Source organism: Polypterus senegalus, chromosome 7, assembly GCF_016835505.1.
Source record: "Polypterus senegalus isolate Bchr_013 chromosome 7, ASM1683550v1, whole genome shotgun sequence".
NCBI lineage: Eukaryota > Metazoa > Chordata > Cladistia > Polypteriformes > Polypteridae > Polypterus > Polypterus senegalus.
This window is the reverse complement of record NC_053160.1, coordinates 41,140,110-41,156,685: the sequence shown is the minus strand read 5'-3', so window position 1 is coordinate 41,156,685 and position 16,576 is coordinate 41,140,110. Positions and strand designations below refer to the sequence as shown.

The 16,576-nt window shown below is 39.2% G+C and overlaps 1 protein-coding gene across 1 annotated transcript in view; it reads left to right on the top strand.

Annotated features, from left to right (window-relative positions):
* The first annotated feature begins 1,065 nt into the window (after nt 1-1,065).
* cds1 (CDP-diacylglycerol synthase (phosphatidate cytidylyltransferase) 1) overlaps nt 1,066-16,576 on the top strand; it is a 90,973-nt gene continuing 75,462 nt past the window's right edge. The window contains exon 1 of the mRNA XM_039758525.1: nt 1,066-1,669. Coding sequence (XP_039614459.1) covers nt 1,595-1,669 — 75 coding nt within the window. The 5' untranslated portion in view covers nt 1,066-1,594. The remainder of the gene's footprint in view (nt 1,670-16,576) is intronic.

The following is a 16,576-nucleotide window of genomic DNA, read 5'->3' as shown; positions in this document are numbered from 1 at the left end:
GAAGGAATGAATGGCCAGCTAGAAAAAAAGCTACAGCATGGTTCCAAATACATTAGACCTAGCTTGGTGGATCCAGATAAAGTGCTACTTACACCTCTTTACATTAAGCTTGATTCAAAGCCTTTTAAAAGATGGAGCCTGTTTTATATATTTATACTGAACATTTCTGGGGTTGTCTTCAGGCTAAATTGAAAGAGGACATTTTTTTCCTGACCTGATATTTAAAAAACTGATTTCTGACACAGAATTTGGTGGTGTGATGAACAACTTAGAAAGAGAAGCTTAATTATCATTCAAATGAGTCATTTTCAAGTTTTTAGGTAACAAAAAAGATCCAAATTGTAAAGAAACTGATTAGCTGAATTTAAAGAACTGGATTATAACAGGAGTCTCAAAGTTCACTTTTTGGATTTGCACTTGTAATTTTTCCATGAAAATCTTGGAGTGGTGAGTGTAGACATTCCATCAGGATTTTAAGGACCTGGAAGAAAGGTACCATTAGGGGCATTGGGATGTCAGTATGCTGGCAAACTACTGTTGGATTATTCATAGAAACGCGTCAGAAAAAGCACAAACGAAGGGCCATTGAAAGTTCTGGAGCAAAACAACTAAGAACTGAAATAAACTTTGGAAGTTATATGTAAGTGAAAAACATGCATTTTCCTTAGATATACAGTATGTTTAAAAATATTTCATTGACTAAATATGTTCATGTTAAATTGGTTTACAATAGTGTATAAACAAATACATTGTGTAGTTTGTTAAATTTCAATTACGTTTCTTTTCAATTTTTTAAACTTAAATATGATGTAAATTTCTATTTTTATTGTGCTCATGAATGCAAATAAAAACAATTCACAATTAAACCCATTTTTATGAGTTTAATTTTGCAGACCTTGTATCCTGAAAGCTTAATTCTAAATTATTTCAGGTAATTTTGTTGTTTACGTGTGTGTGCGTTTCACTAAAACAGTTTGTGGCAGCGCTAATTCGGTTTTGAGCTGTCGAAATGTTTTGCTTTAAAGCGTTGAAAACACAGATCGCGCTGCTTTCTGCACTGCGGCTTCAGAGGCCGCGGCTACCCGCATTCGGCTCAGTGTTTTACTTTCACGGTACCGTTACTGAGCTTTAAACGCCCTGGATCGCTGATTCCGGATGGGGACGCAGCCGAGACGGCTATATCGGACCCCACCCACCACAGTCCGCACTCGAGCGAACAGCCTTGAAGTCACTGCAGTGCACACGCAGGTAGAAATGTTGTGCTGCAAGCGTCCTGCCCTCTCGGGTCGAGAGTGCGGACTTGCGTCACCCAAGCAAGATGAAATAGCGAGGGAGTAAAGAGAGAACGAAGCTGCTGTGACAGCTTGGCGTCGCTGTGCCGCTTGCTGCAGACTTACCCCTAGGCTGCGCACGGTGAGCGGACGTGAGTCGGCCCCAAAAGGGCCGGGCCGCAGCGAGTACGGGAGTGTCGCGCGGATAGCGGTTACTAAGGCGACCGCCGCTCCCTTGGACTGCAAGGTGCAGGCGCTTTACTGCGTGGCGTGTGCCCGGGAGAGCGGAGCTGCTCATCGACTTGTCGCATCTGACAGCAAACATGACAGAGCTGAGGCAGAGAAGAGGCGATGGAGGAGACGCAGGATATCGAGACAACGACAACATTAGCGACAAGGTAACTCGACTCCGAGTCTTGGATAAGTAGCAACGCGAGCGCTTTGGGTGTGCTGCGAATTATGGCACGCAGGTCTTAGTCTTGAATGGGTTACCTGCGTAAAGAACGCATATTCATTCTGCAGCTACTTTGACTGCGTCTTTTAAAGTTACGGGGCTTCTTACTTTTTTAACGATCGTTTTATAAGCCTGTTAAAAACTGCTGCAGAATCGCGTTCGAAAATATGTTATTTAAGTTCTTGAATAATAGTTGGGCAGTTAAACGAATTAACAAGCGTGACATTAACGCAGACACATTCTGATCCGATCGGTGGAGGTGAGCTGCCTCCCAGTCAAAGGGCAGAGTTTAGCTGGCTGACGGAAGTGATCGAGTGGTACATGTGGGCAGGCAGGTGCGGAGCACCTTAGTGCAAAAAGGTACGGAAAAATCAGCAACAAGTACCCTCAGAAATGTATAGAGTGCACAGCATAGTTCTAGCACAGGAATAATATGGTGAGAAAAATGTTCAGGTAGTTAACACCGCAGTCTGAGTGTGCCTGCTAAAGTTAGGAACAGATCGAGAGCAGGAAGAGAATATTGTGTTCCGACTGCAAGAATTACATTATCATCAGGAGAGAGCTTGTTAGTTCACTTTATTTATTTAGCTTTATTTAGGTATAACAGTTTAATGCGAGTGGATAGGCATTTAACAGCTTATTGTAATACTAATAAAACTATTTAACTTTGAGATTAAAAAGGAATGCCTCAAGGAATACTGCCCAGAAGTTAAATTGCTTATTTATATCCTCATTTGTTATCATCTACCATGTTTGTAAAACCATCACATTTAAAGTGGAGAGGTTATGCAAATTGATCGCAAACATGGTTACAAAAAACAGTTTTGCCACACAGTTTATCATAGAAACAAACATCCAGGCAGTCAGATTAGCATTTTTAAACAGTGACTAAACTTGTGGTTCTTACTCTTCCCCGAGGAGGATGACAGTGCAGTGACATTTACTTTTTGTTTGTTTTTTTTTTTTTTTAACCTACAGCCTATTTGGCAGGGGGGTTAGTTTTACTTTCCTTCCTTCATTGTTGGCAGCCCCCCAGCTAACGGATTGTGAAATAAGCAGAATAGCAGTGGAGTGTGCTTCTAGATGCCATATGACATTCCCTTAAACTGCAATGCCTAGCATTCTTACAGTCCAAAAATCTGACCTAGACATCATGGCTAAACTATTTCTATTGCAGCTGTAGCATAGTCATTTATTGCTTTATTAGTAAAGAGTCTTTTCAGTCCTGATCCAAAATGAGACATACATTTTATGATACTTGTACCAGAAGGAAGATCACAGTTATAAAAGAGAAGTACAATAGCCCTTGGAGGATGGCATAAAACATTTATAGCAAATCAGTACCTCAGGACTAGGAATAAAGTAAAATGTAAACTATAAGTACCATACAGAATTGACCAACCTGAAGACAAGGATGTGTTCATGGATATTTTGCAGTTTCTCTGAGAAGTCTAATTGGTCAGTACAGTGGCAGAGTGGTTAGTGCTACTACCTCACAGCTCCAGGGCCCTGAGATTGAATTCCAGCCCAGTGACTGTGTGTGTCACACTCTCCTATTTTGTCTGCATGTGTGTTCTCCTGGTGCTCTGGTTTCTCTCCTCCATTCCAAAGGACATTCATGTCATTGTAACTGGTGACTCTGAACTGATCCAGAGATGGTGTGTGTGTGCGTGAGTCTGCCATGTGACTAACTGATGGTACTAGGAATCCCCAAACCTATAATTGGATTAAATGGGTTTGATAAATGGACATATGAATGGATGAAAAGTCCAATTACATAAATATCTTATCCTATATTGTGCCCATTTGTATATTTGTGTAAAAATAATGATTTATCTATACTAATAAAAGACAAAGCCCTCACTGACTCACTCATCACTAATTTTCCAACTTCCCGTGTAGGTAGAAGGCTGAAATTTGGCAGGCTCATTCCTTACAGGTTACTTACAAAAGTTAAGCAGGTTTCATTTCGCAATTCTACGCATAACGGTCATAACGGTTGAGAACGTCCGCCATGTTAATCTCTCTTATTTATGGCCCCATCTTCGTGAAATTTGGTAGGCGGCTTCCCTGCGCTAACTGAAACCAATGTACATACTTATTTCGGTGGTATGACGCCAGTGTCGGGTGCCATATTGAACTTTCCAACGTCACTAATTCTCCAACTTCCCGTGTAGGTTGAAGGCTGAAATTTGGCAGGCTCATTCCTTACAGGTTACTTACAAAAGTTAAGCAGGTTTCATTTCGCAATTCTACGCATAACGGTCATAACGGTTGACAACATCCGCCATGTTAAACTTTCTTATTTATGGCCCCATCTTCACAAAATTTGGTAGGCAGCTTCCCTGCGCTAACGGAAACCAATGTACATGCTTATTTCGGTGGTATGACGCCACTGTCGGCCGCCATATTGAATTTTCCAACTGTCTTTGTTACCTATGGGCCCATCTTCAAGAAATTTGGTATGCAGGTTCCTAACGCTAACTGAATTCTACTTACGTACATATATCCATAGCCTGCAGCTTGGTCTCTGTGTGAGGCGATGTCCCCCATCCCCACGCCTCCCACGTTGTTGGCTGCCTGCCTATATAAGGCCGTCCGTCGCTCCAGTCTCTTCATTCCCTTCCTTGCTTCGCCACGGTATTCACGTCTCCCTGCTGATAACTACAGCATTTTTATTTAATCCATGGCTTCTCTGCTGTTTTATTGTTCGTTTATTACGATTATAGTTATTGTATAGGTATTTTAGACTTAGTTTACATTGTTCAGGTACCCATTTCCTTTATCGTTCCAACCGTACCCCCATTAACATGTCTATTGAGGTGATCACCATCGATCAAAGAACTGTCACTTACCGAGTGGCTACCATACCCGAAGATGGCACCTGCCTTTTCCATTCTCTGTGTTACATATTGCACGGCCATATCAGGCTCACTCTTGATATCCGGAGGAACATTGTGTCTTATGTATTGAATGACTGGGACAAGTTCAAGGTGTGGACTGATGACGGTACAGGAGATAATTATACTACACAGGAGCACTATAAAAATGAAATGCTTAAGCCCTTCACCTATGGTTCTGCATGTGAGTTGATGGCTGCCACTGAATTGTTCGGTTGTTGCTTTCAAGTGTACTGAAATGGCCAAATATTTTACACCTTTGGACAACCGCCAATGCCTCTTAAACATCTTAGATTCACAGGTGACGATTTCAGTAGTGGACACTTTGATGTTTATGAATGTTTAAATTTGCAAAAGCTGGATGCGAAGTTATCGATGAAACCGGTTTTATACTTACAATGCTTGACAGATGCCGAATGTCACTTCAACACAAGTCCTACAAATACTGTCATAATTGAAACAAACCATGAAACTCAAACCAATTATGACAGCAGCAATTCAAGCTGTGAGATTGGAGGCAAGATTGCTTTTCACATGGTCAACTGTACGTTGCATGCTGAAGAGTAAGCTCAGCGCACAGCTTGGTCATATTAAACCCGGAGGGCCGAACTGACAAACGTGGCATACAAAGAGATCCTTAACAAATAATTATTGGTATATTTTCCCTCAGTTTAAAAAGGTTTACTTTTCTTCTTAATAAAAGTTTTAACACAGTACTTCGCCGCTGCGAAGCGTGGGTATTTTGCTAGTAATATTAACATCATATTATATATACTAATTATTATTATTATTATTGTTATATTATTAATTTTAAAGGCCTTAATGTTAAAGTTAATAAGATTACTTTAGGTCATTGAGAGCTTCAGATGGATTTACAGCCTGTTTGCTTTATGCAAATTGCTTATAACGGAAAGGAAAAAATACTGTTATTCTCAGAATTATGACCAGCTGATAAATTTGGTCTGTACTGTTTCCTGTGACTACGCTTGTCTATTAGTATGTGATAAACCTTGTACCTTCTTTTAACTTTAGTGTGTTTCTGTGTTATTCCTAGATGTGTTGGTTCCAAGGATGACAAGTATTTAAAGTCATTCATCTTACAATACACTAATTGTAGTTTGTTAAGGCTGCAGAAAATCTAAAGACTTAGTATTATCTGCATGTTCATACAAAAGACAAACCATGTGGGTATTAGTCTATTCATTTTAATCTATTTTAAATTAAAAGTAAGAAATCAAATCCGGGGTCCTTTTAACTTACATTCTTATTAGATCTGTCTGTAATCTTTTTCGATTTTGAGTTAAACATAAAAAATACAGCACTCTTCAATATATAACCACAGTAGTAATAGGTCAGCCTCATATTTTAAATTGAAGAGATTGGTAGGGATGTTTCACATATAATCTATGCTTAGTAGTATAGCGGTCAAGGACTATTTTGTAGAATAGGACATTAAAATTAAAAGCTGTCAGAATTATCTTTTATAATTTGTTTTCTAGTTGTACTTTTAAAATAAATAAACTTATAGAAAGAGAAGGTTTCCTTCATTGAATTAACAAGGGTTGCCTATAATCAGATGTAAAAGATCAACATAGTGGTCTGCATGTTTAGAGGTTAGAGAGACCTTGGTTAAAATCATTGACCAAAAAGGAGGCAGAACTATAAGATTTTTACTTAACAATACATAATTGTCCCAACAGCAAAAGGGAGCCAAATATTCAAGAGTTAGCCCATGCTACATCTTGTGAATAAATGATATGAAACCCACCCTGCAATGTACCATGCAGATAAAGGTTTATTAAGGACTCATGTTTGAATTCCAGCCCAGTCACAGTTTGTGTTGAGTTTTCAAATGCTTGTTATGTCTGCACAGGTTTTTTCTCCTGGCACTCTGGTCTCCTCCTACTGCTGAAAGACACAAATAGGTGAGACACAAGAGGTGAGTTTATGTAGGGAATTAAACAGCAAGTTCTATCTCTCGGCTAAATGGAGACTTCCATCATTCTGTGGCTAATGTGGATGCTTAGTTGTTACAGAGCGTTCTCGTGCAACAGCTAGTCTTTCTTTCAGCTTTGCTCTGTACACACCACTAGTTACAGATAATCATATTAATAATAACAATAATTCATTAGATTTATACATCACTTTTCAAGGTACTCAAAGCACTTTACACAGTGAGTGGGGTGCCATTTAACCACCACTAATATTCAGCATCCACTTGAATGATGTGACTGTAGCCATTTTGTGCCAGTACTCTCACCACACGTTAGTTGTTAAGTTGTGAAAGGGTGAGAGGTAGTTTGCCAGTCAGAGACATGGGATGATTAGGGGGCTGGAGTGACAAGGCTGTGGTGGACTATTTAGCCAGGACACAAAGGATGCTCAGGGATCTTTAATGACCACAAAGAGTCAGGACCTTGGTTTTATGTCATTGGGGTAACTTTTTGGATATTTAGATTGGTATAACACGAGGGTTGCAAGTTTCTTGATAACACAGAATAGCTCTAAAAATCTGGATCATGCCCCTCTGACACATTAACATCATAATCACAGGAGGTGATTATTTAGCCTGTTTAACTCAAATAATTATCAGTAATGTAATACATGATGTAGAAGGCTGGGCCTGTAAGTGTAAGAATTAAATTGAATTGGTTTGAGTTGAATTTATTCTGTAACCCTAAAAGGTCCGTATATACATATACAGTACATATCTACAGCATGTATGTGTATATATACTGTTTATACAGAGGAAGTGTCTAGCCACTGCAGAAAGTGGTATTGTGCTGACATTAGATAAATCATGAAATCCTAAAGCATAAAAGACAACAGGATTAGTTGCTGAAATTCATCCAGTGCTGACAGGAATGTCTCCTGCCAGCCATGACCTTGGGTAAAGGTGGTTTAATTGGCATCACTGCATACAAGGCAGGAACCAAACCCAATAGGAATCCAAGTTGAATTTTGGGTTGAGGTTAATTCCGGGGAGCTGCATGATGTTATAGAATCTTACCTGTAATCTCTGCGTGGTACACATAAGATGATCTATTTGATCTTAGCTAGTCAAGGTTTTAGGAGAGTACAGATTCTGTTTTTTGGCTTTTGGCTCTAGAATGCTCACTCTGTTATCAGCAAAGCCTGTAATGGTGTTCGTAGAAGAGCAGAAAGGGCAAAACAGGAGGATGGCGGCTTAATATCAAATGTTAATAGGTAGTCCTAGTAGTTCAAAAATAGGTCTGGTTCTTCAAGAGAGGTGATCCTTATTTACAATATAAGATTATTACATTCAGCACATCTTGGTTTGTTGATTTTATTCATTGTTTTGGTTGGAGTACTGAGTTACAGTACATTTAAATGACCCCAAAGGGGATACATTTGATGTTATTTAGTTCCTCCTTTCCATCTGTTTTTATACGCCTGTTTATAATTACTGCAGTCCTGACAGCAACTGATACAAAATAGTAGCCAACCCTGGTTGGACACCAAGTCGATTGTATGTCATATTAACAAGCAAATATGCTAGTATTCACCAATTCTATCCTATTTTATAGTTTTCATTTAATCTAATAGGCATCTGGAATCTCAAGAAAAACTCCACATGTATACAAGACAAAAATGAAGATTCCACACAGGAAGTGACTGGGCAAGTAATCAAATCCATGCCCTCAGATATCTGGGACAGTAGTGCACCACTATTTTCTAAGTAGTTCTTGATTTTATAATTTTTGGCAAAGCGTATTTTGATATTTGTTTGAAGTTTATACTTGGAAAAACTTCTACCCATCCTCTCTTGTCTCCCTTGCCTACTGTGACAGCAGATGGTGCTATACCAGCGCTTAACCCGACACAGATAGACACGGGAGGCACTGATAAAACAAAAATGTCTTTTATTTATTCTTTGCTCGTGTGGAACGTCTTCCCCATTCCCACGAGCACAAAACACAGTCCCCAAAGCACAAAACACACAATTCTTAGTCCTCTTCTCTCTGTCTCCACCACTCCTCTCCAGCAAGCTTCATCCACTACCACCCGACTTTGGCTTCTGAAATAGTGTCTGCTGGCTCTTTATATAGGTCACCCGGAAGTGCTCCAGGTGCTCGTTTACCTACTTCCAGCAGCACTTCCGGGTGTGGCGGAAGAACCACCCACATGGGCTCAGAAATAGTTGCAGCACATCCTGGCAACACCCAACAGGGCTGTAAAGAACTCTAATTCCCACAAAGCCTGTCAGGAGTCCGAGGTACTGCTGCCATCCAGGGGGGCTGCCATCTAGCGTTCTGGGGGAGGTGATGCTCTATCCACACTTGCTCCCTCGGTCCTTCCAAGGCAGAGGCATCCCAGCTGGATAAGGGCCCAGGCCATCCATGACACTACATTTTTTTTTATAGACTTCATAATATGAAATGTTGTAGCCAAGGTTTGCACTGCTGCTTCATGGGTCTAATGTCCTGGGTTCAAATCCCTCATTGAGCATTGTCCATGTGGAGTTTGTACATTTTCCACATGTCTATGTTGGTTGTCTTTTGGACACTTCCATTTTTCCAAAATCATGAACATTATGTTAATAGTTGATTCCAAATTGGTTCCAGTCTCAGTGTCTTAACACTAGAATCCCTGAAGCCTACGCAAATATTTGTAATGCCGGGTCACCTTAAATTCCTTTGCACTTTCGTCAGCAGTGTGTTTGTTTTGCAAATGTGTCAATCAGCACAAGCAGCAAGCAGCCTGTTATCCCATCCCACACCAAGGCAGCTGAAGTCAAGTCAGACGCACAATTCTCGGAGCTGGGAGTAAGGTGTCTGGAATTGTGTAGGGTAAATAATATATTGTTATTTGGAATACAATGATCTGTATAAATGTAGGATGACAGGAAATGCGAGGCAAGAAATGCTGAACACATAACTAAAACAGAAAATTTTTCATGTTACACTAATAATTGACAAAATGTTGACATGAAGTGTATAATGTGTGAAGACTGTAGTCCAAATATCTAATAAACACTTTCACAAAAGGTATAACAAAACAAGTGCGGTTTTATTCAAGAATATAACCAAAGAAAAAGAAATTGCTCACTGTATATGTTACTTGCAGTGTGTAAAAACTGAAGCCCAACTATCAATCGATATGAGGTAGACATGTCTTCTTGGCTGGTACAGAGGTAAGGGCTGCTGCCTCAATCAAGAGGTTCTGTGTTCAATCTCGGGTTCTCCTCGCATTTACTGTTTTGCGTAGTGTGTTTCCATTATTGTAACTACAAACCGGATTCCAAAAAAGTTGGGACACTAAACAAATTGTGAATAAAAACTGAATGCAATGATGTGGAGACGGCAAATGTCAATATTTTATTTGTAATAGAACTTAGATGACAGATCAAACGTTTAATCCGAGTAAATGTATCATTTTAAAGGAAAAATATGTTGATTCAAAATTTCACGGTGTCAACAAATCCCAAAAAAGTTGGGACAAGTAGCAATAAGAGGCTGGAAAAAGTAAATTTGAGCATAACGAAGAGCTGGAAGACCAATAAACACTATTAGGTCAATTGGCAACATGATTGGGTATAAAAAGAGCTTCTCAGAGTGGCAGTGTCTCTCAGAAGCCAAGATGGGTACAGGATCACCAATTCCCACAATGTTGCGCAGAAAGATAGTGGAGCAATATCAGAAAGGTGTTACCCAGCGAAAAATTGCAAAGACTTTGCATCTATCATCATCAACTGTGCATAACATCATCCAAAGATTCAGAGAATCTGGAACAATCTCTGTGCGTATGGGTCAAGGCTGTAAAACCATACTGGATGCCCGTGATATCCGGGCCCTTAAACGACACTGCACCACAAACAGGAATGCTACTGTAAAGGAAATCACAGAATGGGCTCAGGAATACTTCCAGAAACCATTGTCAGTGAACACAATCCACCGTGCCATCCGCTGTTGCCAGCTGAAACTCTACAGTGCAAAGAAGAAGCCATTTCTAAGCAAGATCCACAAGCTCAGGCGTTGTCACTGGGCCAGGGATCATTTAAAATGGAGTGTGGCAAAATGGAAGACTGTTCTGTGGTCAGGCGAGTCACGATTCAAGTTCTTTTGGAAATCTGGGACGCCATGTCATCCAGACCAAAGAGGACAAGGACAACCCAAGTTTTTATCAACGCTCAGTTCAGAAGCCTGCATCTCTGATGGTATGGGGTTGCATGAATGCGTGTGGCATGGGCAGCTTGCATGTCTGGAAAGGCACCATCAATGCAGAAAAATATATTCAGGTTCTAGAACAACATATGTTCCCATCCAGACGTCATCTCTTTCAGGGAAGACCCTGCATTTTTAAACAAGATAATGCCAGACCACATTCTGCATCAATCACAACATTGTGGCTGCTACGGAGAAGGATCTGGGTACTGAAATGGCCAGTCTGCAGTCCAGATCTTTCACCTATAGAGAACATTTGGCGCATCATAAAGAGGAAGGTGCGACAAAGAAGGCCCAAGCCAATTGAACAGTTAGAGGCCTGTATTAGACAAGAATGGGAGAGCATTCCTATTTCTAAACTTGAGAAACTGGTCTCCTCGGTCCCCAGACGTCTGTTGAGTGTTGTAAGAAGAAGGGGAGATGCCACACAGTGCTGAAAATGGCCTTGTCCCAACTTTTTTGGGATTTGTTGACCACCATGAAATTCTGAATCAACATATTTTTCCCTTAAAATGATACATTTTCTCAGTTTAAACTTTCGTTCCGTGATTTATGTTCTATTCTGAATAAAATATTAGAAGTTGGCACCTCCACATCATTGCATTCAGTTTTTATTCACGATTTGTATAGTGTCCCAACTTTTTTGGAATCCGGTTTGTATTACAGTGTATAATAAAAACATACATTTGATTTGAGTCTGTACCAGCCTGTGTAAATTTATGGTATTTGTAAAAGTTAGTATTGAAAGGATAAAAGCAGACACACAAATGCAGCTCAATCATTTCTTCTTGGTGTCTTGTTAAGCAAACAGACACAGCGGTGTCTATGGTAGATGTTACTTTTCCTTTCATACAGATTCACATCAACATGTCATTTGAACAAATTTTTTATTCAAGAATCCAAGAATAAAACTGAGTAAAAAATCATTAAAATTCAGTTTTATTCAAGAATCCAAAAATAAAACTGAATAAAAAAATTGTTCAAATGACATGTTGATATGAATGTCCATGTGTGAGGGAAAAGTGCCATAAATTTACACGGGATGTTACAGACTCGCATCAGATGTATATTTTTGTTATATGATGAGAATAATAATTGCAGCTCACTACTCAAAGCGCTAAATACAGAGAAGTTGCGGGATTTGAAACTATTACCTCACCATTGCTAAACAATAGCTTATCCAACTGCACATCTGTGCAGTTGATGACAAAGCAGCATTACCACTATGACAACTGGTTGAAAATGAAACTCACAAGCACGCACGTATGCAAACATCTTTTATTTTGTTCCGACTGATAGTTAGGCTTCAGCAACATGGCACTTGAGCAGTTTCTTTCTCTGTGGTTTTATTCTTGAATAAAAGCATACTTGTTTTGTTACACTTTTTGTGAAAGTGTTTCTTGGATATTTGGGCATCACACATACTACACTTCATGTCAAAATTATATCGTTATTACTATAACATATGAAAGCATTTTCCATTTTAGCCGTGTGTTCAGCATTTCTTGCACCGCATTTCCTCTGTCATTCTATATTTACACAGATCGTTGTAGACACGGAACACACATGAAATGTTTGTATTTCAAATCACAATTATTTCATTACTTGTATAATTCCTTACAAACACATCACCAGATAAACACTTCAGCACAGACTTCAGCTGTGAGGATTGTGGCAGGGTGATACCTTCATCTGACTGAATGGTGATGGGGAGGAGTAGCAGGCTGCATTCTGCTAAACCACACATTTGTAAAACAAAAATGGGGTGTTAGAGCAGTGATAAGGAGCTATGTGCTTCTTGGGGTATGTCAGGAAAATTTAAGGTGGTTGGGGCAATGAAAATAAGCTTTAAGGATTCTAGTGTTAAGTGTGTGTGTCCATGGCCTGCGTGAAGAACTGGCTCAGCTGTCCAGGGCTGTTTCCTGCCTTACTTCCAGTGCTGCCAGGATAGGCTCTTGCCCTCCATAACCATGATCCAAGTTAGGCAGGTTCAAGAAAAATGTTATAGTATGAAATGCTTTTGTCAGCACTTGTGTTAGGGTCTGTTTGCATTGTCTCCCCTGAAAATTATTCCTCTGTATTTCCAGAAGAATTTTACAATTAGTTATTGAGGTTATCTCATGATTGTTTTCATTTTCTTCATATGGAAACCAGGACTATGGCCATAATTAAACATCCTCATTGTTGCATGTCTAGAAACACAAAGCTCTTAATATTCATATTAAGTGCAAGATTTTTAAATTGAGCAACATGCTGATTTGCCTTACAGCATAGTATTTTACTATGATACATATTTCTAAAAGGTAAGAGCAAGCAGTCCAATTGACTTGCTTAGAGAATAAGCATTGTGTGACTGACCTTTAGTCTTGTACTTTTATTGTTTCTTTAGGTACTAGGTCAAATTAATGATGGTAGAATTTACTTGGATGTGATGTAAACTGTATCAGCTGTTGCATTACTCATAACTCTGCCATCTGATTTCTGAAACTGCTTATTGACACATGCTATCATTTAAAATGTTACTTTCTATGTAATATAATTTCATTTAATCAGTCAGTCAGTTATTATCCAACCCGCTATATCCTAACACAGGATCACAGGGGTCTGCTGGAGCCAATCCCAGCCAACACAGGGTGCAAGGCAGGAACAATTCCCAGGCAGGGTGCCAGCCCCACCGCAGGGCACACGCACACACTAGGGACAATTTAGGATCGCCAATGCACTTAACCTGCATGTCTTTGGACTGTGGGAGGAAACTGGAGCACCAGGCGGAAACCCACGCAGACACAGGGAGAACATGCAAACTCCACCCAGGTCTCCTTACTGCAAGGCAGCAGCGCCACCAATGCGCCACCGTGCCACCCCTAATTTAATTTATTTTACTGTAATTGTTTTAGGAAGTTTCTGGAACCATTTTGTTTTTCCTCCACAAGTCATGATTTTCTTTTAACTCTTTGAGGGCTGAAAATTTTTTACAAAAAACAATTTTCTGAAAAGCAATGGCTTGCTGCCAAACTGTCTTCATGTGGCTGAGGCAGCAGCAGCAGCGGTCACAGTTGCAGTGCATTGCAATGTGGTTTCTACCTCTTATCATTGTTAAGTGGCAGTCCTCCCAGGCAAACAAGTGCCGTAAGCGTGTCAGCTACTTGAACCTGTTCAGCACCATGATTAGCTGGGGACCAGTCAGCTGAAGCTGGAACCTTAAATTCGTTTTCGATCGCTTGTATCAAAATCGGAGTCTGACAAGTCATAGTCCAGTTCAGAAAGAATAGTCAAAATGTTGTCCATGGAGTATTTTGCTTTACACATCCGCTTTGATCCCTCGCCAGGTATCAGGGCCATTTTTGCCGTTGTTTGTGCCTTGTTACTCACGGGAGCGCAGGAAATCCCGGTCAGAACCAATGAAGCTAACTTTCCTTCTAGCAATGAGAGTCCAACTAAAACATAACATTATGTTTTGTCACCATTTACAGTTGATTCCCATCGGCAACTCCTCCTTTTGACAAAAGTTAACATCATATCACAGTTTCCTTTATTATAAGTGTATTGCCAAAAGTAACAAACATTTAAGATATTGATTCGGTAAATTTCGGTAATTTCCCCTTGGGATTAATAAAGTATCTATCTATCTATCTATCTATCTATCTATCTATCTATCTATCTATCTATCTATCTATCTATCTATCTATCTATCTAAAGATATTAGAACATTAGAAAATTTGGACAATATCAGGCCATTCAGCCCAGCAAAGCTTGCAAGTTCTATCTATATAATTACTGTAAAATAACATCAAGCGTAGTTTGGAAGGTCCCTAAATTCCCACTTTCTACCACTCTACTTGCTTACTTATTCTATATGTCATTGGTTCTCTGTGTGAAGAAAAAATTCACCCTTAACAACTTTCCATCTATGTTTCCATGTTCTTGTTGAACTCATTTTATAGTAGTAGTCTCAATCCACTGTACTAATTCCTTTCATAATTTTAAACACTTCAGTCATGTTACCAGTTAGTTTCCATGTGCTTAAACTGAAAAGGCTCATCCCTTTTCATCTTTCATCATAACTCATCCCCTACAGAGCCTTTTTGCTCTTCTCTGGTCTGTTTCTATTACTGCTATGCCTTTTTTTGTATGCCGAAGATCAAAACTGCATGCTTAAACATAACCTTCTTTGATTTGTACTCTACACATCATGTCATTTAACCTAACATTCTGTTAGCCTTCTTAATGGCTTCTGAACAGTATGTTGGTTTGTTGAGTCCACATCAACGCCCAAGTCCTTCTCATAAGGTGTACTGTAATATTTTGTGTATTCAGATCTAACATTTTTACTTCCTACGTGTAATACTTCACATTTACTTAACATTACATTTCATCTGATGCAAATCTACCCAAGCCTGAATCCCCTTGTAATGACTTGACATATTCTAGATTATTTGACAGTCCACCTATCTTGGTATCATCTACACACTTAACCAGCTTGTTATTTATATTCCTATCCAAATTATATAAAATATAAAGAGGACCTAGCACTGATTCCTGAGGGGCACCACTCTTAACATTACCAAATTATGATAAGGCTCCTCACACTGTAACCCCCTGCTTTTTGTGTTTTAGCCAGTTCCGTACCCATATTTGCACTACACCTTGAGCTCCCACATCTTTTAATTTCATACCCGGCATTTTATGTGGGACCTTAACAAATGCTTCCCGAAAGTCAAGATAAATATCATACACACTACTTTTATCCGATCCTTTTGTTTCTCCCTCCCTGTTAGTAAAACATGACCTGTCCCATCTGAAACTCTTCAGTAAAACCCCTGTTCTTTCTATGTGTTGCTCAGCTTTTTCCTTAATAATTCCTTCCATTAATTTACCTGTGATGCATGTTAAACTTATTGGCCTATATAGTTACAGTACTTGGAACTGCCTGATCGCCATTTTTATATGACAGAATAACATTTGCAATTTTCCAGTCCATCAGAATTTTCACAGTGCGCAGTGACTTCTTAAAAATATGCATCAAGAGTTTATATATGTACTTGCCAATTACTTAAGAACTTGAGTATTAATATCATCTGGACCCGGTGATTCATTTGATTTCAGCCTATTTACTCAGAGCAGAACTTCTCCTTCTAAAATTTACAAATCGTATCAATATCTCCTTTGTAGTCCCTGTTGTCACTGGGAGATTATCCACTTCCTCACATGTGAAGATGTCAGTAAAATGCAAGTATAGAGTACTCACCATTTCAGTGTCTGTATATTTTAATTCCCTTTACTTTTCCTGATGCACTTCACTTCCTCCTTGACTGTTCTTTTACAGTCTGACAGCCTTCCGTTTGCGTCATTGAATATGAACTGGAAATTATTACTAAATCAATCAAATAAGCTTATCTTTGTTTATTTCTTGACCTAATTCTCATCCTTATTGATTAATTTATGCCATTATTTAAAAAAAATTGAGACAATAGGTGAAATTACTTGTTACAAAAATATTCACCCCCTTGAAAGTTTTCCAATTTTATTCTTATACAAAATTGAATGACAGTTGATTTAATTAGTCTCTTTTGACACTCATCAACAAACTATTTAATGTCAAAGTGAAAGCAGATCTCTGCAAAGGGGTCTAAATTAATTATAAATATAAAGCAATATTTAGAAGATGCACCTTTGGCAGCACTGGCTGCCTTGAGTTTGTGTGTGAAGGTCTCTATCAGCTTTGCATTACTGGACACTACCATTTTTACTCATTCTTCTTAAAAA